Raw genomic sequence first — 27,321 nt, forward strand, 5'->3', positions numbered from 1 at the left:
GCAGGCAGTGGTGTCTCCTATTGGCGGTTCTGGAGGCAGGCAGTGGTGTCTCCTATTGGAGGTGCTGGCGGCAGGCAGTGGTGTCTCCTATTGGCGGTTCTGGCGGCAGGCAGTGGTGTCTCCTATTGGTGTTGCAGGTGGCAGACAGTCGTGTCTTCCATTGGCAGTACCAACAAGCACCCTAGGAGAAAAGATTGTGGTAAAGAAAAAGGGGTGGGGGGATGTGAGGTACCACCGCTGGAGGTTGTGTATCATGAGCGCTGCTGGGGGATAGGAAGGAGATGGTTCAGGGGCGGGAGGGAAGGAGGGATAGAGGGGGCTCTTGTGTGGTACTGATGGGGGATGATAGGATGGGGGAATACCAGATGTGGTACCTCACAACCCCTTCCCCCACCTGTTTTTCTTTACCACAATCTTTTCTCCTAGGGTGCTAGCCAGCACCAGGGACCCTCCCCATACCAGGTATCAGTTACATACAAGTCCCTACTCATCAACACCCAATCTGTGTACATTGTGTGTTCTCATACAGTTACCTGTGCAAATTCATTATCTTTCTACATGTATTAATTCAATCAATGTACCTAATGTATATACCCGAGTATAAGCCAAGGTACCTTATTTTAACACAAAAAACTGGGAAAACCTATTGGCGCACATTTACTAAGGGTCCGAGGACTGCGCCCGAGATCGGACTGTGCATCGGCACCGGCTTGCATGCGACACAAATCGGGGTGCGTGCCGTCGGACAACCCGACTGATTCGGACAAACCGCGGAATTTAAAAACAAAATTGTGTCGCAAGATCAAGCACTCACATGCACCGGGAAGAAGATGGTGAACTCCGGCGGACCTCAGCGGGTGAAGCGACACAGGAAATTGTACGCACGACCTTAGTGAATCGCGGAAGACCCGAATCCTAGTTGGACGGTTTATGCTGGTTGGATGGTTTATGCTGGTTGGACAGTCCAGGCTGGTCGGACGGCCTATGCTGGTTGGATGGTTTATGCTGGTTGGACGCTCTATGCTGGTTGGACAGTCCAGGCTGGTCGGACGGTTCCATGCTGGTCGGACGGTTCCATGCTGGTCGGACGGTTCCATGCTGGTCGGACGGTTCCATGCTGGTCGGAAGGTTCCATGCTGGTCGGAAGGTTCCATGCTGGTCGGATGGTTCCATGCTGGTTGGACGGCCTATGCTGGTCGGACGGTTCCATGCTGGTCGGACGGTTCCATGCTGGTCGGACGGTTCCATGCTGGTTGGACGGTTCCATGCTGGTCGGAAGGTTCCATGCTGGTCGGAAGGTTCCATGCTGGTCGGACGGTTCCATGCTGGTCGGACGGCCTATGCTGGTCGGACGGTTCCATGCTGGTCAGACGGTTCCATGCTGGTCGGAAGGTTCCATGCTGGTCGGAAGGTTCCATGCTGGTCGGAAGGTTCCATGCTGGTCGGAAGGTTCCATGCTGGTCGGAAGGTTCCAGGCTGGTCGGATGGTCTACGCTGGTCGGACAGTCCAGGCTGGTCAGACGGTCTATGCTGGTCAGAAGGTTCCAGGCTTGTCGGAAGATTCCAGGCTTGTCGGAAGGTTCCAGGCTGGTCGGAAGGTTCCAGGCTGGTCGGAAGGTTCCAGGCTGGTCGGAAGGTTCCAGGCTGGTCGGAAGGTTCCAGGCTGGTCGGAAGGTTCCAGGCTGGTCGGAAGGTTCCAGGCTGGTCGGAAGGTTCCAGGCTGGTCGGAAGGTGCAGGCTGGTCGGACGGTGCAGGCTGGTCGGACGGTGCAGGCTGGTCGGACGGTGCAGGCTGGTCGGACGGTGCAGGCTGGTCGGACGGTGCAGGCTGGTCGGACGGTGCAGGCTGGTCGGACGGTGCAGGCTGGTCGGACGGTGCAGGCTGGTCGGACGGTGCAGGCTGGTCGGACGGTGCAGGCTGGTCGGACACTCCAGCCTGGTTGGACGGCCTATGCTGGTTGGACGGTCCAGGCTAGTCAGACGGTCTACGCTGGTCGGACAGCGTAGACCATCCGACCAGCCTGGAACCTTCCGACCAGCATGGAACCTTCCGACCAGCATGGAACCTTCCGACCAGCATGGAACCTTCCGACCAGCATGGAACCTTCCGACCAGCATGGAACCTTCCGACCAGCATGGAACCTTCGGACGGTCCATGTTGGCCGAACGGTTTATGCTGGTCGGTCGGACGGTCCATGTCGGTCGGACGGTCCATGTTGGCCGAATGGTTTATGCTGGTCGGTCGGCCCATGCCGGTCTGACGGTCCATGCTGGTTGGACAGCCCAGGCTGGTTTGACGGCCTCTGCTGGTCGGACGGTGCAGGCTGGTCGGACGGTGCAGGCTGGTCGGACGGTGCAGGCTGGTCGGACGGCTCTATGCTGGTCGAATGGCTCTATGATGGTTGGGCGGCTCTATGATGGTTGGGCAGTCTATGCTGGTTTGGGGGTCTTTGCTGGTTGGGCGGTCTATGCTGGTTGGATGATTTTGGTGACTCTATGGTCCAGGCTGCAGTCTCAGAACTGTCCTTATGTTTGTTTTGTGTCTTTGCAGTTATCCTTGCTGCCGCCTTGAGCTTACACATGTTGCAGCTTTCTCTCTGCAGTCATTAATCCGCTGCCGCCCGCTCAGTGATCAGCACGCGGCGTCCGCAGTCCTTCTCCTGGTTTATCCAGGTGGGAAACAAATGTAAATACAGACAATAAATCACACAATTCCAGAGTCGGAGACGCAAAGATATGGAGATGCACACACAATACATGTATAATACTCACATGGTACTCAGTATAATACACACAATGAAAAGTATAATACACACATAATACACAGTATAACAGACACATTGTACAGTGTATAAAACACACATAGTACACAGTATAATACACACATGGTATAAAACACAAATAGTACACTGTATACTGCCCACATAGTTCACGGTATACTGCCCATATACTAAAAGGTCTAATGCATACATAGTACACGATATAATATACACATAGCACACGGTATAGTATGCGGTTAACTATGCAGATAGTACATGCATGGTATATGTATGGTATAGTACGCACATGGTGCAATAAACACATAGTACACGGTATAATACACACACAGTACATGATATAATATGCACATGGCACACGGTATAGTTTGCACATAGTACATGGTATAATACACGCATATGCAACAACCCTGCCGATGCATAGGGTTGCTAGTTGTTGTGAATAGTGCCCTCTCCACATTAGGAGCTGCCTAGGAAGACTGATTACCTCGCTACATATCTCCAAAAGTGGGGAACTTCGTAATTGCAGCTTGAACCACTGCCTGGGAGGGAAACATACAGTTAACATATCAATTGTCTGTAACCAATGATGCAAGCTGGGAGCTGATTGGACAGTGCTGCTACCTCACTAGTGGAAATCCCTTGTTGGTGGGAGGACATGGTGTGAAGTTTTATTCAGCAGTGAGTAGCAAGTCCAGTGTGCAGCTCCTGCAGAGCTGCCATCCAGACACACTGCCAGGAAGCAGAGGTGTCTCAGGCCATTTCCTGACACCTGTAGTGAGTCAGGAGACTAAGCCCCAGAGCAGAGGTCCACTGTCCGGACTCGGTTCCATTTACCAGCCCAGCCTAAAAGCTATTACCAGGCTGTGAGCGACCCTTCCTGCGGACCAGCTATCTCCTGCCAACAAGGGCCACCAACTGCAAAAAAACTCCTATAGCCGTGTCTGCTATAAAAATGGAATTAGGAAGGACACTGGTTTTCAGTGCTTGACATGACCAACCAGTGCTGCACATTCACAAATGTTTCTGCAAATACCACACCTCACTAGAATATTCATATCTTTGGGGATTTAGTCACTTTTTATGCCCATTCAGAAATGTCCATATATTTCTGCAATGCCCCACACTTCTCATTGATTGGACACTTCAAAATTAAAATACCCATTATACCACTAGATGAATATTATGAGGGGGTAAAACTTGGGTTCCATTTCCTCAGTTTCCTTTACTCAACACATAACACAGTTGGGAGTATAAGGCAAAATGTATATATTTTTATGTTTACTTTGAATTAATTCTAAAAAAAGCAGTGGTCGGGGTCTTAAAACTACTCCCATAGCAAGATACTATATGGAGTAAGGTTTCCACAATGATGTGACGTCTGGAGGGATTCTATAATTCATTTTGCTCAATTCCTCTGCCATTGGGATAGGGCCTGGAATTCATAGGGAGGAGAGGCTGGGCCCTATAGCGGATTTTTGCTGTACATATTGGTACAGACACGTATGTTCACACATGTATATTATATATACACACATAGGGGCAGATTTACTTATCCGGTCCATTCGCGATCCAGAGGCGTGTTCACTGCGCTGGATTCGGGTCCGGGCGGGATTTATTAAGGTAGTTCCTCCACCGTCCACCAGGTGGCGCTGCTGCGCTGAAACGCATAGGAACGTGCTGGAGTTCACCGAGCCGGGCTGAGTGAAGGTAAGTGCAAGCTCCACTTTTTTAAATGCGGCGGTTTTTCCGAATCCGTCGGGTTTTCATTCAGCCACGCCCCCTGATTTCCGTCGAATGCATGCCAGCGCCGATGCGCCACAATCCGATCGCATGCGCCAAAATCCCGGGACAATACAGGGGAAATCGGCGCAAATCGGAAATATTCGGGTAACACGTTGGGAAAACATGAATCGGGCCCTTAGTAAATGACCCCCATAAAGTTCTAAACTCCTACACTCCCTTTTATATACTCGTATACACTTATACACACATTTATGCTCTTATATATACGTTTATACAACAATGCATACAGTATATACAAACTCATACAATATATACACACATACACTCACCGGCCACTTTATTAGGTACACCTGTCCAACTGCTCGTTAACACTTAATTTCTAATCAGCCAATCACATGGCGGCAACTCAGTGCATTTAGGCATGTAGACATGGTCAAGACAATCTCCTGCAGTTCTCCCGAGCATCAGTATGGGGAAGAAAGGTGATTTGAGGCCTTTGAACGTGGCATGGTTGTTGGTGCCAGAAGGGCTGGTCTGAGTATTTCAGAAACTGCTGATCTACTGGGATTTTCACGCACAACCATCTCTAGGGTTTACAGAGAATGGTCCGAAAAAGAAAAAACATCCAGTGAGCGGCAGTTCTGTGGGCGGAAATGCCTTGTTGATGCCAGAGGTCAGAGGAGAATGGGCAGACTGGTTCCAGCTGATAGAAAGGCAACAGTGACTCAAATCGCCACCCGTTACAACCAAGGTAGGCAGAAGAGCATCTCTGAACGCACAGTACGTCCAACTTTGAGGCAGATGGGCTACAGCAGCAGAAGACCACACCGGGTGCCACTCCTTTCAGCTAAGAACAGGAAACTGAGGCTACAATTTGCACAAGCTCATCGAAATTGGACAGTAGAAGATTGGAAAAACGTTGCCTGGTCTGATGAGTCTCGATTTCTGCTGCGACATTTGGATGGTAGGGTCAGAATTTGGCGTCAACAACATGAAAGCATGGATCCATCCTGCCTTGTATCAGCGGGTCAGGCTGGTGGTGGTGGTGTCATGGTGTGGGGAATATTTTCTTGGCACTCTTTGGGCCCCTTGGTACAACGCCACAGCCTACCTGAGTATTGTTGCTGACCATGTCCATCCCTTTATGAGCACAATGTACCCTGTAACATCTGATGGCTACTTTCAGCAGGATAATGCGCCAGGTCATAAAGCTGGAATCATCTCAGACTGGTTTCTTGAACATGACAATGAGGTCACTGGACACAAATGGCCTCCACAGTCACCAGATCTCAATCCAATAGAGCATCTTTGGGATGTGGTGGAACGGGAGATTCGCATCATGGATGTGCAGCCGACAAATCTGCGGCAACTGTGTGATGCCATCATGTCAATATGGACCAAAATCTCTGAGGAGCTTCCAGCACCTTGTTGTATCTATGCCACGAAGAATTGAGGCAGTTCTGAAGGCAAAAGGGGGTCCAACCCGTTACTAGCATGGTGTACCTAATAAAGTGGCCGGTGAGTGTACAGTATTTACACATCCATACATATTATATAAATACATATAGGGGTAGATATACTTACCCGGTCCCTTCGCGATCCAGCGGCGCGTTCTCTGCGCTGGATTCGGGTCCGGCCGGGATTCACTAAGGCAGTTCCTCCGCCGTCCACCAGGTGTCGCTGCTGCGGTGAAGTTCCCCGGAGGCGCGCTGGAATGCCCTGAAATTCACTGGCCTATACCTGGTGAAGGTAAGTGTAATTTTCGCGACACATTTTGTCTTAAATGCGGCGGTTTTTCCGAATCCGTCGGGTTTTCGTTCGGCCACGCCCCCTGTTTTCCGTCGCGTGCATGCCAGCGCCGATGCGCCACAATCCGATCGCGTGCGCCAAAATCCCGGGGCAATTCAGGTACAATCGGCGCAAATCGGAAATATTCGGGTAACACGTCGGGAAAGCGCAAATCGGGCCCTTAGTAAATGACCCCCATAGTATCTTTACATCATATACTAATGCATTCAGTATACACTCACCGTATATACACATGCATGCAGTATAAGCACACCATATACACACATACGACGTACGATAGCCCCGCCACTGCTCTGGCGCAGACTTGGTCCTTCCTAGTGTAGAAATAAAGGCAGCTGACAAGTTTTCACATATGAAAATTCACTGGCTACGGCGAGCGCGCAGGTGTTGGGACATAAAGGTCCTGTGCCTGGCAGGACACACCCCACCTTGGCATGAAAGTGGCAGATTGGGAAGGGAGGGGGCGTGGCCGCCGGAAAACCCAATGTATTCGGAAAAAAACGCAGCATTAAAAAAATAAATAAAAAGTGTCACTTGATATGCACCAGGAATAGGATGGTGAACTCCGGCGCCACCGGTGGACATCAGGCGCACGACCTTAGTGAATCGCCGGAAGAACCAAATCCTCTTTGGAGAACGCGCTTTGAGATCGGCTTCTACTTCAACAACATCCGAAAATCCATGGCTCAACGCTATCCTAGACGGGCAAATCGTCAGCCACCAGATCATCTTATGGACTCCATTCTGTAGTAAACCATCTAACCACAAAGAACTCTAAACTTTCTACTCGAGTATAAGCCTAGTTTTTCAGCACAAAAAAAAATTTGCTGAAAACCCAAACTCGGCTTATACTCGAGTAAAAGAAAATGTCGGTTTTACCAGGTTTTTGTGGTAAAATTTGGGGCCTCGGCTTATACTTGGGTTGGCTTATACTCGAGTATATACGGTATACATATATGTTTTTTTATTTTTGTAAGGAGGGAAAGGAAGTGATGTTATGTGTTCTGCTAATATGTTTACTTTCGATGGGGCTTATTGACTAAGGGTCACGCTACTCATTTTCGTCGGACTGTTTGCAGTTTTCGGGATTTGCGCAGCCTTGACATGTATTTAACTGGGGTTTGCACTGGGATTGTATTGCTCGTGATTGGATTTTGGCGCAGTTGCGCTGCTACCATGCGTCAGAGATTGGGGGCCAGGACGTTGGTTGATCCGACTGATTCGCACTAAGCACGGGATTTAAAGGGGTATTCTCTCGTCTGGACATTCACATTCCATTTTATTAATCTGTCATGTATAAATATTTCTTCAATTAGATGTTATAAAAAAAGTTTTTAGTTGTATGAAGATAATTTCTCATAAATGTATTGATATTGTCCCTTAGAAACAAGACTGTGCCCTTGGATACGACCACCTCTGCTGGAGGGATTGCACAAAGAAACAAAAAGTCTTTGTATAGGAAATGTCCTGGTTACTGCAGGTCCTACAGCCGTCCTGTGGTAATGATCGTTGAAGCCAGGCAGGGCTCAATAGCGCATGTCTGGCCACTGCTGCCAAAATGTGAGGTGGTCGTATCCAAGGAAGCCATCTCGTTTCTAAGGGACAACATGACAACCTTTATGAGAACTTATCTTCAGACAGGAATATTTTTTTTATAACATCCAATTGAAGAAATGTTTACATATGGCAAATGAATTAAATTAAATGTGAATCCCTAGATGGGAAAACCCCTTTAACTTTCAAATTATGTCGCAAGCCCAAGCACTTACATGCACCAGGAAGAAGAAAGTGAACTCCGGGGACCTGAGCGGGGAAGGGACACATGCAGGATATCGGACGCACAATCTTAATGAATCGCGGCAAAGTTCATGATCCGGTTCCTTCTACACCACCTGGGTTCCTATAACAACGTTACAGGTTCCTCTTCCAGCAGAACAACCCCTTAAACATACAACAAGGTTTACAATAGAAGGGACATCACAGTAAATTCATGAGGGCGAAATGTCTACAAATAAACCCTCCAAGAATCCGAGGTTTTACAAACATTATACAGCTACAGCCTTACTGCAAAGAATGGGGGAACCTCCAGCCTCTAGATGTACAAAGAGGAATGGGGGAACCTCCAGCCTCTAGATGTACAAAGAAGAATGGAGGAACCTCCAGCCTCTAGATGTACAAAGAAGAATGGAGGAACCTCCAGCCTCTAGATGTACAAAGAAGAATGGGGGAACATCCAGCCTCTAGATGTACAAAGAAGAATGGAGGAACCTCCAGCCTCTAGATATACAAAGAAGAATGGGGGAACCTCCAGCCTCTAGATGTACAAAGAAGAATGGAGGAACCTCCAGCCTCTAGATGTACAAAGAAGAATGGAGGAACCTCCAGCCTCTAGATGTGCAAAGAAGAATGGGAGAACCTCCAGCCTCTAGATGTACAAAGAAGAATGGAGGGAACCTCCAACCTCTAGATGTACAAAGAAGAATGGGGGACCTCCAGCCTCTAGATGTACAAAGAAGAATGGAGGAACCTCCAGCCTCTAGATGTACAAAGAAGAATGGGGGAACCTCCAGCCTCTAGATGTGCAAAGAAGAATGGGGGAACCTCCAGCCTCTAGATGTACAAAGAAGAATGGGGGAACCTCCAGCCTCTAGATGTACAAAGAAGAATGGGGGAACCTCCAGCCTCTAGATGTACAAAGAAGAATGGGGGGAACCTCCAGCCTCTAGATGTACAAAGAAGAATGGAGGGAACCTCCAACCTCTAGATGTACAAAGAAGAATGGGGGAACCTCCAGCCTCTAGATGTACAAAGAAGAATGGAGGAACCTCCAGCCTCTAGATGTACAAAGAAGAATGGAGGAACCTCCAGCCTCTAGATGTGCAAAGAAGAATGGGGGAACATCCAGCCTCTAGATGTACAAAGAAGAATGGGGGAACCTCCAGCCTCTAGATGTACAAAGAAGAATGGGGGAACCTCCAGCCTCTAGATGTACAAAGACGAATGGGGGAACATCCAGCCTCTAGATGTACAAAGAAGAATGGGGGAACATCCAGCCTCTAGATGTACAAAGAAGAATGGGGGAACCTCCAGCCTCTAGATGTACAAAGAAGAATGGGGGAACATCCAGCCTCTAGATGTACAAAGAAGAATGGGGGACCTCCAGCCTCTAGATGTACAAAGAAGAACGGGGGAACATCCAGCCTCTAGATGTACAAAGAAGAATGGAGGAACCTCCAGCCTCTAGATGTACAAAGAAGAATGGAGGAACCTCCAGCCTCTAGATGTACAAAGAAGAATGGAGGAACCTCCAGCCTCTAGATGTACAAAGAAGAATGGAGGAACCTCCAGCCTCTAGATGTGCAAAGAAGAATGGGGGAACATCCAGCCTCTAGATGTACAAAGAAGAATGGGGGAACATCCAGCCTCTAGATGTACAAAGAAGAATGGGGGAACATCCAGCCTCTAGATGTACAAAGAAGAATGGGGGACCTCCAGCCTCTAGATGTACAAAGAAGAATGGAGGAACCTCCAGCCTCTAGATGTACAAAGAAGAATGGAGGAACCTCCAGCCTCTAGATGTACAAAGAAGAATGGAGGAACCTCCAGCCTCTAGATGTACAAAGAAGAATGGAGGAACCTTCCGCCTCTAGATGTACAAAGAAGAATGGAGGAACCTCCAGCCTCTAGATGTACAAAGAAGAATGGAGGAACCTCCAGCCTCTAGATGTACAAAGAAGAATGGGGGAACCTCCAGCCTCTAGATGTACAAAGAAGAATGGAGGAACCTTCCGCCTTTAGATGTACAAAAAAGAATGGGGGGAACCTCCAGCCTCTAGATGTACAAAGAAGAATGGGGGAACCTCCAGCCTCTAGATGTACAAAGAAGAATGGGGGGAACCTCCAGCCTCTAGATGTACAAAGAGGAATGGAGGAACCTTCCGCCTCTAGATGTACAAAGAAGAATGGAGGAACCTCCAGCCTCTAGATGTACAAAGAAGAATGGAGGAACCTCCAGCCTCTAGATGTACAAAGAAGAATGGGGGAACCTCCAGCCTCTAGATGTACAAAGAAGAATGGAGGAACCTCCAGCCTCTAGATGTACAGAGAAGAATGGGGGAACCTCCAGCCTCTAGATGTACAAAGAAGAATGGGGGAACCTCCAGCCTCTAGATGTACAAAGAAGAATGGAGGAACCTTCCGCCTCTAGATGTACAAAGAAGAATGGGGGAACCTCCAGCCTCTAGATGTACAAAGAAGAATGGGGGAACCTCCAGCCTCTAGATGTACAAAGAAGAATGGAGGAACCTTCCGCCTCTAGATGTACAAAGAAGAATGGGGGGAACCTCCAGCCTCTAGATGTACAAAGAAGAATGGGGGGAACCTCCAGCCTCTAGATGTACAAAGAAGAATGGAGGAACCTCCAGCCTCTAGATGTACAAAGAAGAATGGAGGAACCTCCAGCCTCTAGATGTACAAAGAAGAATGGGGGAACCTCCAGCCTCTAGATGTACAGAGAAGAATGGGGGAACCTCCAGCCTCTAGATGTACAAAGAAGAATGGAGGAACCTCCAGCCTCTAGATGTACAAAGAAGAATGGAGGAACCTCCAGCCTCTAGATGTACAAAGAAGAATGGAGGAACCTCCAGCCTCTAGATGTACAGAGAAGAATGGAGGAACCTCCAGCCTCTAGATGTACAGAGAAGAATGGAGGAACCTCCAGCCTCTATATGTACAAAGAAGAATGGAGGAACCTCCAGCCTCTAGATGTACAGAGAAGAATGGGGGAACCTCCAGCCTCTAGATGTACAAAGAAGAATGGGGGACCTCCAGCCTCTTGATGTGCACAGTTGGGAGATACTCCCCCTGACAGATCTGTCACTTCAGATAGAGGTGGTCCTACAAAGTTCTGACTTCAGGGGTTAATACATATGCATGCCACATCTTTTGATACTTGGAGGGGGGGGGGGGGCATTTATCACGTCCCCGTTCCTGCAGCTCCGGCCTCCTGATGTATTTGGTGGGGCAGTTAGGGCCTTGTCTGGCTTAGAGCTGCACCATTACCAGCAAACCCTCAGTCATGAGAAGCTATAGGGAGCGAGTTCCTGTCCTGCGCCGGCCCTAAACCTCTTTACGCCCCTCCAGACCACTTGTGGGGTAATAATCACAATTACCAGCAGTTCCCCTTTGTGTTTCACATAAAATATCACGAAAAATCGTGGCAATTAGTGGATGAAGATGAGGAAAGGTTGAAGGGGTGTGAAGACTTGTGCAAACCACAATTACTTCTTCCTCGGAATATACATTGTACATTGTTGGTCTTTCCATTTCGCACGTCAGATGTTGGACAGGTGTCGGCTGGATCTCAGTACGAGAAGAGAAACACAAACTACTGAGCTGTGAGATCCCGGGAGACTCTGCGGTGCAGGATCAGGATGACTCCGCAGGGACCAATAAATGCAGGAAAATAATTGTTTAACAGGAAACAAGACGGGGAGGAGGAGGTGTCACGTTCCATGAGATCCTGGACCACAAGACACTTCCAGATCGTTAGGAAAGAAATAGCAACTTAAAGGTACAGTGCAACCGAGAGGCAGCATGCTATAGAGCAGGAGGAGCTGAGCAGATTGTACATAGTGTCCTAAAGGCAGGCAGCATGTTATAGAGCAGGAGGAGCTGAGCAGATTGTACATGGTGTCCTATCTGCAGGCAGCATGTTATAGAGCAGGAGGAGCTGAGCAGATTGTACATAGTGTCCTATCTACAGGCAGCATATTATAGAGCAGGGGGAGCTGAGAAGATTGTACATAGTGTCCTATCTGCAGGCAGCATGTTATAGAGCAGGAGGAGCTGAGCATATTGTACATAGTGTCCTATCTGCAGGCAGCATGCTATAGAGCAGGAGGAGCTGAGCAGATTGTACATAGTGGGGGTCATTTACTAAGGGCCCGATTCGCGTTTTCCCGACGTGTTACCCGAATATTTCCGATTTGCGCCACTTGTACATGAATTGCCCCGGGTTTTTGGCGCACGCGATCGGATTGTGGCGCATCGGGGCCGGCATGCGCGCGACAGAAATCGGGGGGGCGTGGCCGAACGAAAACCCGACGTATTCGGAAAAACCGCCGCATTTAAATGCCGAAAATGTGTCGCTTGGGGAGCGCTCACCTTCACCTTCTATGGGATGGTGCATTCCGGGGCGTTAAGATTATTTTCGGCGCTGCAGCGCCACCTGGTGGACGGCGGAGGAACTACCATCTTAAATCCCAGCCGGACCCGAATCCTGTGCAGAGAACGCGCCGCTGGATCGCGAATGGGCCGGGTAAGTAAATGTGCCCCAGTGTCCTATCTGCAGGCAGCATGCTATAGAGCAGGAGGAGCTGAGCAGATTGTACATAGTGTCCTATCTGCAGGCAGTATATTATAGAGCAGGAGGAGCTGAGCAGATTGTATATAGTGTCCTATCTGCAGGCAGCATGTTATAGAGCAGGAGGAGCTGAGCAGATTGTACATAGTGTCCTATCTGCAGGCAGCATGTTATAGAGCAGGAGGAGCTGAGCAGATTGTACATAGTGTTCTATCTGCAGGCAGTATATTATAGAGCAGGAGGAGCTGAGCAGATTGTATATAGTGTCCTATCTGCAGGCAGCATGTTATAGAGCAGGAGGAGCTGAGCAGATTGTACATAGTGTCCTATCTGCAGGCAGCATGCTATAGAGCAGGAGGAGCTGAGCAGATTGTACTTAGTGTCCTATCTGCAGGCAGCATGCTATAGAGCAGGAGGAGCTGAACAGATTGTACATAGTGTCCTATCTGCAGGTAGAATCTTATTGAGCAGTAGGAGAAGAGCAGATTGTACATAGTGTCCTATCTGCAGGCAGCATGTTATAGAGCAGGAGGAGCTGAGCAGATTGTACATAGTGTCCTATCTGCAGGCAGTATATTATAGAGCAGACGGAGCTGAGCAGATTGTATATAGTGTCCTATCTGCAGGCAGCATGTTATAGAGCAGGAGGAGCTGAGCAGATTGTACATAGTGTCCTATCTGTATGCAGCATGTTATAGAGCAGGAGGAGCTGAGCAGATTGTACATAGTGTCCTATCTGCAGGCAGCATGCTATAGAGCAGGAGGAGCTGAGCACATTGTACATAGTGTCCTATCTGCAGGCAGCATGTTATAGAGCAGGAAGAGCTGAGCAGATTGTACATAGTGTCCTATCTGCAGGCAGCATGTTATAGAGCAGGAGGAGCTGAGCACATTGTACATAGTGTCCTATCTGCAGGCAGCATGTTATAGAGCAGGAAGAGCTGAGCAGATTGTACATAGTGTCCTATCTGCAGGCAGCATGCTATAGAGCAGGAGGAGCTGAGCAGATTGTACATAGTGTCCTATCTGCAGGCAGCATGCTATAGAGCAGGAGGAGCTGAACAGATTGTACATAGTGTCCTATCTGCAGGTAGAATCTTATTGAGCAGTAGGAGAAGAGCAGATTGTACATAGTGTCCTATCTGCTGGCAGCATGTTATAGAGCAGGAGAAGCTGAGCAGATTGTACATAGTGTCCTATCTGCAGGCAGTATATTATAGAGCAGGAGGAGCTGAGCAGATTGTACATAGTGTCCTATCTGCAGGCAGCATGCTATAGAGCAGGAGGAGCTGAACAGATTGTACATAGTGTCCTATCTGCAGGCAGCATGCTATAGAGCAGGAGGAGCTGAGCAGATTGTACATAGTGTCCTATCTGCAGGCAGCATGCTATAGAGCAGGAGGAGCTGAACAGATTGTACATAGTGTCCTATCTGCAGGTAGAATCTTATTGAGCAGTAGGAGAAGAGCAGATTGTACATAGTGTCCTATCTGCTGGCAGCATGTTATAGAGCAGGAGAAGCTGAGCAGATTGTACATAGTGTCCTATCTGCAGGCAGTATATTATAGAGCAGGAGGAGCTGAGCAGATTGTACATAGTGTCCTATCTGCAGGCAGCATGTTATAGAGCAGGAGGAGCTGAGCAGATTGTACATAGTGTCCTATCTGCAGGCAGCATGCTATAGAGCAGGAGGAGCTGAACAGATTGTACATAGTGTCCTATCTGCAGGTAGAATCTTATTGAGCAGTAGGAGAAGAGCAGATTGTACATAGTGTCCTATCTGCAGGCAGCATGTTATAGAGCAGGAGGAGCTGAGCAGTTTATACATAGTGTCCTATCTGCAGGCAGCATGTTATAGAGCAGGAGGAGCTGAGCAGATTGTACATAGTGTCCTATTTTCAGGCAGCATGTTATAGAGCAGGAGGAGCTGAGCAGACTGTACATAGTGTCCTATCTGCAGGCAGCATGTTATAGAGCAGGAGGAGCTGAGCAGATTGTACATAGTGTCCTATCTGCAGCCAGCATGTCATAGAGCAGGAGGAGCTGAGCAGATTGTACAGGCAGACCCCTACTTAAGGACACCCGACTTACAGACAACCCATAGTTGCAGACAGACCCCTCTGACCTCTGATGAAGTCTCTGAATGCTATTACAGGCAGTCCCTGGGTTACGTACAAGATAGGGTCCGGAGGTTTGTTCTTAAGTTGAATTTGTATGTAAGTCGAAACTGTATATATTATCATTGTAGATCCAGACAAAAAAAAAATTTTTGCCCCAGTGACAATTGGAGTTTAAACATTTTTTGCTGTAATGGGACCAAGAATTATCAATAAAGCTTCATTACAGACACCTTACAGCTGATTATTGCAATCTGGGACTATAGTAAAGCATCCAGAGGGGTCTGTCTGTAACTATGGGTTGTCTGTAAGTCGGGTGTCCTTAAGTAGGGGACCGCCTGTACTATAGTCCCAGACTGCAATGATCAGCTGTAAGGTGTCTGTAATGAAGCTTTATTGATAAACTTTGGTCCCATTACAGCAAACAATATTTAAACTCCGATTGTCACTGAGGTCAAAAATTTTTTTTGGTCTGGATCTACAATTATAAAATATACAGTTTCGACTTACATACAAATTCAACTTAAGAACAAACCTCCAGACCCTATCTTGTACATAACCAGGGGACTGCCTGTACACAGTGTCCAGGCTCTCTGCTTAGGGATCAAGAAATGCAACGATTGACAATGACTATATTTACAATGTACTTTACATTGATATTTAAATCAACCTTTTAGTATCTAAGATAATTTAACATATTAACTCATATACAGACATATAAAGCCCCTTTACCTACCCACAACCATATCACACCATAAATACACCGGAGCCTAGATTGTGCTATCAATACAGCACCAGGACCAAGATCATACCATAAATTCAGCACCAGAACCAAGATCACACCATAAGTAGAGCACCAGAGCCAAACCAAATACTTACATTAAATACAGCACTAAAATGAAATTCGGTACATAAAAACAGCACCAGAACAAAGATTAGAAGAAAAAATACAGCACCAGAACCTCACTTCATCAACATCTCCTGTATCTACTGGTTGCAAACTTAATACTGTTGTGCCCATAAAGATCATTATAATTTTCCATCAGTAACCAAGTAATAGTGCCCCCACACAGTAGCCAATATAGTGATAGTGGCGCCACACAGTAGCCAATATAGTAATAGTGCCGCCACACAGTAGCCAATATAGTAATAGTGCCGCCGCACAGTAGCCAATATAGTAACAGTGCCCCCACACAGTAGCCAATATAGTAATAGTGCCCCCACACAGTAGCCAATATAGTAATATTGCCCCCACGCAGTAGCCAATACAATAATAGTGCCGCCACGCAGTAGCCAATATAGTAATAGTGCCGACACGCAGTAGCCAATATAGTAATAGTGCCGCCACACAGTAGCCAATATAGTAAGTGCCCCCACACAGCAGCCAATATAGTAATAGTGCCGCCGCACAGTAGCCAATATAGTAATAGTGCCGCCACACAGTAGCCAATATAGTAATAGTGCCGCCACACAGTAGCCAATATAGTAATAGTGCCGCCGCACAGTAGCCAATATAGTAATAGTGCCGCCACACAGTAGCCAATATAGTAATAGTGCCGCCACACAGTAGCCAATATAGTAATAGTGCCGCCGCACAGTAGCCAATATAGTAATAGTGCCGCCACACAGTAGCCAATATAGTAATAGTGCCGCCGAACAGTAGCCAATATAGTAATAGTGCCGCCACACAGTAGGTAATATAGTAATAGTGCCGCCACACAGTAGCCAATATAGTAATAGTGCCCCCACACAGTAGCCAATATAGTAATAGTGCCGCCACACAGTAGCCAATATAGTAATAGTGCCGCCGAACAGTAGCCAATATAGTAATAGTGCCGCCACACAGTAGCCAATATAGTAATAGTGCCGCCACGCAGTAGCCAATGTAGTAATAGTGCCGCCACACAGTAGCCAATATAGTAATAGTGCCGCCACACAGTAGCCAATATAGTAATAGTGCCGCCACACAGTAGCCTATATAGTAATAGTGCCGCCATACAGTAGGCAATATAGTAATAGTGCCGCCGAACAGTAGCCAATATAGTAAGTGCCCCCACACAGCAGCCAATATAGTAATAGTGCCGCAACACAGTAGCCAATATAGTAATAGTGCCGCCACACAGTAGCCAATATAGTAATAGTGCCGCCATACAGTAGGCAATATAGTAATAGTGCCGCCACACAGTAGCCAATATAGTAATAGTGCCGCCACACAGTAGCCAATATAGTAATAGTGCCCCCACACAGTAGCCAATATAGTAATAGTGCCGCCACACAGCAGCCAATGTAGTAATAGTGCCGCCACACAGCAGCCAATATAGTAATAGTGCCGCCACACAGTAGCCAATGTAGTAATAGTGCCGCCACGCAGTAGCCAATGTAGTAATAGTGCCGCCACGCAGTAGCCAATATAGTAATAGTGCCGCCACGCAGCCAATATAGTAATAGTGCCCCCACACAGTAGCCAATGTAGTAATAGTGCCGCCACGCAGTAGCCAATGTAGTAATAGTGCCGCCACGCAGTAGCCAATATAGTAATAGTGCCGCCACGCAGCAGCCAATATAGTAATAGTGCCGCCACGCAGCAGCCAATATAGTAATAGTGCCCTCACACAGTAGCCAATATAGTAATAGTGCCCTCACACAGTAGCCAATATAGTAATAGTGCCGCCATACAGTAGGCAATATAGTAATAGTGCCGCCACACAGTAGCCAATATAGTAATAGTGCCGCCACACAGCAGCCAATATAGTAATAGTGCCGCCGAACAGTAGCCAATATAGTAATAGTGCCGCCACATAGTAGCCGATATAGTAATAGTGCCGCCACACAGTAGCCGATATAGTAATAGTGCCGCCACACAGTAGCCGATATAGTAATAGGGCCGCCACACAGCAGCCAATATAGTAATAGTGCCGCCGAACAGTAGCCGATATAGTAATAGTGCCGCCACATAGTAGCCGATATAGTAATAGTGCCGCCACACAGTAGCCGATATAGTAATAGTGCCGCCACACAGTAGCCGATATAGTAATAGGGCCGCCACACAGCAGCCAATATAGTAATAGTGCCCCCACACAGTAGCCAATATAGTAATAGTGCCGCCACACAGTAGCCAATATAGTAATAGTGCCGCCACACAGTAGCCAATATAGTAATAGTGCCGCCACACAGTAGCCAATATAGTAATAGTGCCGCCACACAGTAGCCAATATAGTAATAGTGCCGCCGAACAGTAGCCAATATAGTAAGTGCCCCCACACAGCAGCCAATATAGTAATAGTGCCGCCACACAATACCCAATATAGTAATAGTGCCGCCACACAGTAGGCAATATAGTAATAGTGCCGCCACACAGTAGCCAATATAGTAATAGTGCCGCCACACAGTAGCCAATATAGTAATAGTGCCGCCGAACAGTAGCCAATATAGTAATAGTGCCGCCACACAGTAGCCAATATAGTAATAGTGCCGCCGAACAGTAGCCAATGTAGTAATAGTGCCGCCACACAGCAGCCAATATAGTAATAGTGCCGCCACACAGCAGCCAATACAATAATAGTGCCGCCACACAGTAGCCAATATAGTAATAGTGCCCCCACACAGTAGCCAATATAGTAATAGTGCTGCCACACAGTAGCCAATATAGTAATAGTGCCGCCACACAGTAGCCAATGTAGTAATAGTGCCGCCACACAGTAGCCAATGTAGTAATAGTGCCGCCACACAGTAGCCAATGTAGTAATAGTGCCGCCACGCAGTAGCCAATATAGTAATAGTGCCGCCACGCAGCAGCCAATATAGTAATAGTGCCCCCACACAGTAGCCAATATAGTAATAGTGCCCTCACACAGTAGCCAATATAGTAATAGTGCCGCCATACAGTAGGCAATATAGTAATAGTGCCGCCACACAGTAGCCAATATAGTAATAGTGCCGCCACACAGCAGCCAATATAGTAATAGTGCCCCCACACAGTAGCCAATATAGTAATAGTGCCCCCACACAGTAGCCAATGTAGTAATAGTGCCGCCACACAGTAGCCAATGTAGTAATAGTGCCGCCACACAGCAGCCAATATAGTAATAGTGCCGCCACCCAGCAGCCAATATAATAATAGTGCCGCCACACAGTAGCCAATATACTAATAGTGCCCCCACACAGTAGCCAATATAGTAATAGTGCTGCCACACAGTAGCCAATATAGTAATAGTGCCGCCGAACAGTAGCCAATATAGTAAGTGCCCCCACACAGCAGTCAATATAGTAATAGTGCCGCCACACAGTAGCCAATATAGTAATAGTGCCGCCACACAGTAGGCAATATAGTAATAGTGCCGCCACACAGTAGCCAATATAGTAATAGTGCCGCCACACAGTAGGTAATATAGTAATAGTGCCGCCACACAGTAGCCTATATAGTAATAGTGCCGCCACACAGCAGCCAATATAGTAATAGCGCCGCCACACAGTAGCCAATATAGTAATAGTGCCGCCACACAGTAGCCAATATAGTAATAGTGCCGCCGAACAGTAGCCAATATAGTAATAGTGCCGCCACACAGTAGCCAATATAGTAATAGTGCCGCCACACAGTAGCCAATATAGTAATAGTGCCGCCACACAGTAGCCAATATAGTAATAGTGCCGCCACACAGTAGGCAATATAGTAATAGTGCCGCCACACAGTAGCCAATATAGTAATAGTGCCCCCACACAGTAGCCAATATAGTAATAGTGCCGCCGCACAGTAGCCAATATAGTAATAGTGCCGCCACACAGTAGCCAATATAGTAATAGTGCCCCCACACAGTAGCCAATATAGTAACAGTGCCCCTACAGTCGCAAATATAGTAATGATGCCCCCACACAATAGTTTATCTATTCACAGTGCCTGCAAATAGTTCAGAGTTCCCCCACAAAGAAGCCAGCAGTCACACCAGCAGCCGCTGGCAGCCATTAGTCACAGTACCTGTCCCAAGGAGCCAATATATTTAGTCCCTTCCCCACAGTAGCCAGCAGTCACAGTAGCCAATAGTCACAGTGGGAAATAGTACTAGTGCCTGCCCCCAGTAGCCAGTAGTCTCAGTGCCTGTGCCCAATAGCCAGTAGTCACAGTGATTCCCCCCCGCAAAGTAGCATCTGTACAGTAACCAATAGTCACCGCCATCCACAACAGCCAGGAGTGATAGCCCCAGCCTTGTGACACAGCCATTAGACAAAGTGCCTGCCCCACAGTAGCCAAACATTCACAGTATTCACAGTGGATTCTGCCTCTGCGCTGTGCTCCTGACAAGAGCAGCACAGAGGCAGAAAAAAACACAAGCCGGAAGGTGATCTTAAAGCGACACTGGTACAAATGATCCAGGGGGGCGGAAATTTCTTTCTGCCGCCCGAGTGGGCCCCTCCAGCACCCCGGGGCCCTGGCACTTGCCCAGGTAACCCAGATGCTGGCTCTGGGCCTGACTGTAGTAGAAAGACCCCAAATCCAGAATACGGACAAAATACTTCAATTGGCTCCAGAAGGAGAGTTTAGAATTTATCTGATTATTTCCAGAATTTTGTCATGAAAACTAAAATGGATTTTTACTAAGGTTACGATGAAGCTTTGCCACCACGGGATTCAACCTTCCACTTACTTTACTTATTTGATGAACCGGAATAATTGATAGGAAAATAGTTTGATACGGGAGGTTGAGTAACAGATTCAGTCATTTGTCTATGGCTCGGGGGTTGTGCTTCCTCCGCTCTTCTACCTTTCCCCCCCCCCCCTCGGTTTGGTGGCCATCCGCCTCTCGCTTTTTTTTGCTTTTTCTGTAGGTATTTTGATGTCTGGTCATGTTAGAGTGAGTATTTGACTTGATTATGGTACATCTACTTCTAGATATTTCTCTTCTGATGAGGAGGAAATGGTTTTGTGTGTCCATTCATAAGGCCCCATGCAGGTGGTTGCACTCCACAAGTGATAGAGCCGATCCTGTCCGGATTACAGCGCTCCTTTCCAATGGATACCGGCCAACGTCCAACCACCAGCACCTTGTGCTCACATGTTCTTTAAATTAACGATTTATATGATACTTATTGGTTTATTTTTTGTGTACTACATGATAAGAGGGCACCACCATTCACCGACAAATCCTGGTAGAATGGCATGACGTTTTATTATTGATGGGTGATGGTTTAGTTGCTCTCTTGGGGCATTTCCCATCATTCTCCCAATGGTCACCTCTTGGTGGAATGAATGGTTCTCACAGCGATTGAAAGAGGTTTTTATGCTCAATGATGGGTCATCAGAAGTGGACGCTAAAGGGGAGATTACTAAATATAAAGGTGAGAAGAATGGACTGGCTCGGAAAGTCTCTGCCCAAATCCAAACATTTACTGTGGAATCTAAGATGCCCAGGTCAAAGGTCATGATATGGCAAGTATCCTGGATTGTATCCGGACTGATACTAAATCGAATAGTTCAGGCGAGTTTTCGAGGTGCCAAGATGAATTATTAGAAGGTCCTATCACATGGGGAAGACGAGCCCGGGGCTGGACGCATGTCCTTGTAGTTCTATGGACATGTCCATCAAGTTCGACCAAGAAAGGGAAAGGACTGGATAAGAAAGGGATGTATAATATTATATTATAACATAACCAACAATGTTATTTTGATGACAATATACGTATATAATGATCGAATAAGTTCTTTAGAGACCGAGTGCCTTCCCCTCCTGAGAGCAAAGCCAGATAAAGACAACAGGAAAAAATCTTATAGAAAAATTTCCTTGATTTATACCAAAAATACGTTACTTGCAAAAAATTGTGACCCTGCAACCCCTTATGTAGACCCTGTACCCCCTAAAATTAACATTGCTACTCCTAATATTAACACTGCGACCCTGATGATATATAGACCATGCATCCACAGATATTAACACTGTAACCCAGCACCTCCTCATAATAAAACTGCAACCGTACACCCCTACTATAGACCCTGCACCCCCTGATAATAAAACTGCAACCCAAGATATCAACACTGTGACCCTACACCCCCTGATATAAACACTGAGACCCTGCACCCCCTGATATAAACACTGAGACCCTGCACCCCCTTATATGAACTATGTGACCCTGCACTCCCTGATAACACTCCAACGCTGCACCCCCTTATATAGAGCCTGCACCCCCAGATATCAACACTGTTACCCTGCACTCCCCTTAAATAGACTCTGGATCCCCCAGATATCAACACTGTGACCCTGCACACCCCGATATTACCACTGAGACCATGCACCCCCTGATAATAACAATGCAACCCTGCATCCCCAGATATCCATATTGTGACTGTGCACCCACAGATATCTATACTGTGACCCTGCACCCCCAGATATCAATACTGTGACCCTGCACCCCGAGATATCCATACTGTGACCCTGCATCCCAGATACCCACACTGTGACCCTGCGCCCCCTGATATCCATACTGTGACCCTGTGCCCCCTGATATCCATTCTGTGACCCTGCACCCCCAGATATCCATACTGTGACCCTGCACCCCCAGATATCCATACTGTGACCCTGCACGCCCAGATATCCATACAATGACCCTGCACCCCCAGATATTGATGTGTCGCTTGGTTTGGCCCCAGTTGGCACGTATTCTATGACCCTATAACCATCGGGCCGGCGGACATGATGGAGTCATCTCCGCTCTGATGGATACTCCATTTATTTCAGACACGAGTCCCTGGATTTATGTAAGAAATAATCAATGTGAAAACTGTGGCTCCGGTGCTCCAGCCCCTCCCCCACTGCACAGAACAAAGCGACGCAGCCAAGCGCTTCGGATCAATAAACATCATTCAGAATCTATTAAAGCCACAAGTTCTGGTCTCAGCACCCGCGGCCCTGAGCCACATCATAACTCGGTGACATGTCTTTGTCTTGTCTCTCCAGGGCTCATCGTGCTGACTCTTGCTGTCTGTTGGATGCCTAACCAGGCCCTCCGCATCATGGCCGCCAGCGTGCCCAAGCAGGAGTGGACCGTGCACTACTTCCGGGCCTACATGTCGCTGCTCCCGGTGGCGGACACCTTCTTCTATCTCAGCTCAGTGGTGAATCCTCTTTTATACAACATTTCTTCCAAACAATTTCGGGATGTTTTCCTTCAGGTTCTCCGTTGTCACCTGACCCTGGAGCACGTTAATGTGGAGAAACTCCGCAGGGCACACCAGAACTCCGCTGCCCGGAGCACGGCCTACAAGCGCCCGCTCATCTCCATGAAAAGAAACAGCACGGCCAATCGGCAGAGCTCCTTCCAGACCTTCAGAGATTCCTCCGACCCTGTGCCCATGGCCTCCCAACAGAGTGACATGAAGGTCACGGTGCAGGTGACATCTGGAAGGAACGGCGTCTCCGAAAGTGAAATCTGAGACATTCTGATCCAAAGAGCGTTCCATCTGAGAACACAACACGATAGACAGTGACTTGGAGCAATCTACTTGTGCTTTATTGGTATTTTGCTTTATTTATAAAGCCAACAGGTGCTGTAGCGCAGTATAAGGAAAGAGGGAAGATGCTTAACACACGTCAGATACCAGGAAAGATACAATAAGGAAGATAAGAAGACAAAGAACATGGGGGAAGGGACATGGGGCACACATAGAACATGATGGGAAGGGACATGGGGCACACACAACATGGGAGAAGGGACATGGGGCACAAAGAACATGGGAGAGGGACATGGGGCACAAAGAACATGGGGAAGGGGCATGGGGCACATACAACATGACGGGAAGGGAAATGGGGCACAAAGAACATGGGGGACAGGGTACATGGGACAAAAAGAACACAGGGGAGGATAATGGGCCCAAAGAACATTTATCATGCAGCGTCCAACAGAATTTTGTTGCACGCTCTATGTTAAAGGTGCACCAAGTGGTGCAATTAGTCGAAGCAGTGCATGGGGTGCCAGATTCCTGAATCTGGCGTCCCCTGAACTCTACACAGGACACTGCACATAGTACAGACCGCACTGGCTTTGATAAATGAGGGCCAATGTTGTATGAAGTGCCAAAAGGAGTCATTCAACATGGCGGGAAGATGCAAAGGTAGATCCAATATGAATGTGGTGTAGGTAGACAACAACATAAGGTGAAGGGACATAAAACATGACAAGAAGATGCACAGGGAGAGGCAATATGGTTTGTCTGGAAATAGATATCTTATGTGAAGAGGAAGGAGGAGACATACAACATGGTGGGACGACCAAAAATATGAATGCAATGTAAGGAGACAAACAATATGGCAGGAATGATGGGGTCTTAGAGGGGCTTAGTAGATGGGTCCCACAGCTATGGATATAAATCCCACATGGAATGATTCTCCCGCTATGACTACATCCTGGGGGTCTACAGCTGAGGATTTGTCTTGTCTACTTAACCATATATCCTCTAATAAATATTTTATCACATTATCCTGATGAGTCGAATCATTTGGTAAAAAAAACAGAGATGAGACATGGACAGACAGAATCAAGGAGCTAGAGATGGACAGGTAGTAGCTGGAGACCACCATCTGCGTGGAGCACAGGAGAAGTCATCCTTGTGTGTGACCTCGATGGTGGTGGAGGAGATGCGGTGTCTCGCGGAGGTCATTGGACTGACTCGTTTTTGCCTGTTCTGACCTATAATATGTATCTGAGACACAACGACAGTCTATAAAAGTCTCAGAGGAAGACCGGAGGAGCCTCCACAACACTTCGGGGGAGTCGCTCTGCATCCACTTGTGCCTTGGCTTTTTTCTAAGTGCAATCATAAATAACTGAGCTGAAAACATCAAAACCCGGTCAGAAAGTATAAGAAAATAGATTTTTGGTGGCCCGCTGACAAATCAACAAGAACTAGTGTCCATGCCCAAGGGTTGTGCCACTCCTGGGCTAGAGGTGGTCTGCCAACAAAAACAGGGGCACGAGCCCCATCATAGCTGCCCACCTTGGAGCTGTAGCCACGCTTCTGTTCTTCTTACTCCGAGGACCATTGCACAAAGAGGTGTCGCAGCAGCTGATACAAACTGAATTGACCTTGCCTGGGGTGCAGAACGACTGATATCCAGCAGAGGCGATGAGACAGGCAGCTGACGAGGCACACGACTTACGATACATGATCCCTGGAAAACAAGAAGAACCAATTACTGGCTGATCAGAGAAACCATCATCTGTGAAATGAAGTATTGATATTCTGACTCCCGCGGCCTCCACGAACCTCCTCATTATTCTCCAATAATCAACATAATTTTTCGGGACCCCTTCCCCACCAGGAGCCAAGGAAGTGATAGTACATAATACCATCCACAGTGGAAAAACATCCACCTAAGCTCAGCATCATTAAGCCTAACTTCCACATAAATGTACAATATTCAACACAATATTTCCCCCAAATCCCCTGTAAATGTCCTGTACTGCCCATAACTGTACTACATGTACTGTACTGCCCTCTACCTGTACTACATGTGCTGTACTGCCCCCTACCTGTACTGCATGTCCTGTACTGCATGTCCTGTACTGCCCATAACTGTACTACATGTACTGTACTGCCCTCTACCTGTACTACATGTACTGTACTGCCCTCTACCTGTACTACATGTACTGTACTGCCCTCTACCTGTACTACATGTACTGTACTGCCCTCTACCTGTACTACATGTACTGTACTGCCCCCTACCTGTACTACATGTACTGTACTGCCCTCTACCTGTACTACATGTACTGTACTGCCCTCTACCTGTACTACATGTGCTGTACTGCCCCCTACCTGTACTACATGTACTGTACTGCCCTCTACCTGTACTACATGTCCTGTACTGCTCTCTACCTGTACTACATGTACTGTACTGTCCTCTACCTGTACTACATGTCCTGTACTATCCTCTACCTGTACTACATGTACTGTACTGCCCTCAACCTGTACTACATGTACTGTACTGCTCTCCACCTGTACTACATGTCCTGTACTGCTCTCTACCTGTACTATATGTCCTGTACTGCCCTCTACCTGTACTACATGTACTGTACTGCCCTATACCTGTACTACATGTACTGTACTGCCCTCTACCCCTACTACATGTCCTGTACTGCCCTCTACCAGCACTACATGTCCTGTACTGCCCCCTACCTGTACTGCATGTCCTGTACTGCCCATAACTGTACTACATGTACTGTACTGCCCTCTACCTGTACTACATGTACTGTACTGCCCTCTACCTGTACTACATGTGCTGTACTGCCCCCTACCTGTACTACATGTCCTGTACTGCCCTCTACCTGTACTACATGTCCTGTACTGCTCTCTACCTGTACTACATGTACTGTACTGTCCTCTACCTGTACTACATGTCCTGTACTATCCTCTACCTGTACTACATGTACTGTACTGCCCTCTACCTGTACTACATGTACTGTACTGCTCTCCACCTGTACTACATGTCCTGTACTGCTCTCTACCTGTACTACATGTCCTGTACTGCCCTCTACCTGTACTACATGTACTGTACTGCTCTCTACCTGTACTACATGTCCTGTACTGCCCTCTACCTGTACTACATGTACTGTACTGCTCTCTACCTGTACTACATGTCCTGTACTGCTCTCTACCTGTACTACATGTCATGTACTGTCCTCTACCTGTACTACATGTCCTGTACTGCTCTCTACCTGTATTACATGTCCTGTACTGCCCTCTACCTGTACTATATGTCCTGTACGGCCCTCTACCTGTACCACATGTACTGTACTGCCCTCTACCTGTCCTACATGTACTGTACTGCTCTCTACCTGTACTGCATGTACTGTACTGCTCTCTACCTGTACTACATGTACCGTACTGTACTGCTCTCTACCTGTACTACATGTACCATACTGTACTGCTCTCTACCTGTACTACATGTACTGTAATGTCCTCTACCTGTACTACATGTACTGTACTGCTCTCCACCTGTACTACATGTACTGTACTGCTCTCTACCTGTACTACATGTACTGTACTGCTCTATATCTGTACTACATGTCCTGTACTGCTCTCTACCTGTACTACATGTACTGCACTGCCCTCCACCTGTACATGTACTGTACTGCCCTCTACCTGTACTACATGTCCTGTACTGCCCATAACTGTACTATATGTACTGTACTGCCCCCTACCTGTACTACATGCCCTGTACTGCCCTCTACCTGTACTACATGTACTGTACTGCTCTCTACCTGAACTACATGTCCTGTACTGCTCTCTATCTGTACTACATGTCCTGTACTGCTCTCTACATGCCCTGTACTGTCCTCTACCTGTACTGCATGTACTGTACTACTCTCTATCTGTACTACATGTCCTGTACTGCTCTCTACCTGTACTACATGTACTGCACTGCCCTCCACCTGTACATGTACTGTACTGCCCCCTATCTGTACTACATGTCCTGTACTGCCCTCTACCTGTACTATATGTACTGTGCTGCTCTCTACTTAAACT

General features: G+C 47.5%; 2 protein-coding genes across 2 annotated transcripts in view; one reads left to right on the top strand and one right to left on the bottom strand.

Annotated features, from left to right (window-relative positions):
* Positions 1-24,061, top strand: part of GPR39 (G protein-coupled receptor 39) — a 49,834-nt gene extending 25,773 nt beyond the window's left edge. Inside the window, exon 2 of the mRNA XM_072122185.1 lies at positions 22,757-24,061. Within this exon, the coding sequence (XP_071978286.1) occupies positions 22,757-23,232 (476 nt within the window). The 3' untranslated portion in view covers positions 23,233-24,061. The remainder of the gene's footprint in view (positions 1-22,756) is intronic.
* The window catches only part of LYPD1 (LY6/PLAUR domain containing 1), a 29,226-nt gene continuing 25,192 nt past the window's right edge, over positions 23,288-27,321 (bottom strand). Inside the window, exon 3 of the mRNA XM_072122186.1 lies at positions 23,288-24,967. Within this exon, the coding sequence (XP_071978287.1) occupies positions 24,738-24,967 (230 nt within the window). The 3' untranslated portion in view covers positions 23,288-24,737. The remainder of the gene's footprint in view (positions 24,968-27,321) is intronic.

The sequence above is a fragment of the Engystomops pustulosus genome, chromosome 8 (genome assembly GCF_040894005.1).
Source record: "Engystomops pustulosus chromosome 8, aEngPut4.maternal, whole genome shotgun sequence".
NCBI classification, from domain to species: Eukaryota; Metazoa; Chordata; class Amphibia; order Anura; family Leptodactylidae; genus Engystomops; species Engystomops pustulosus.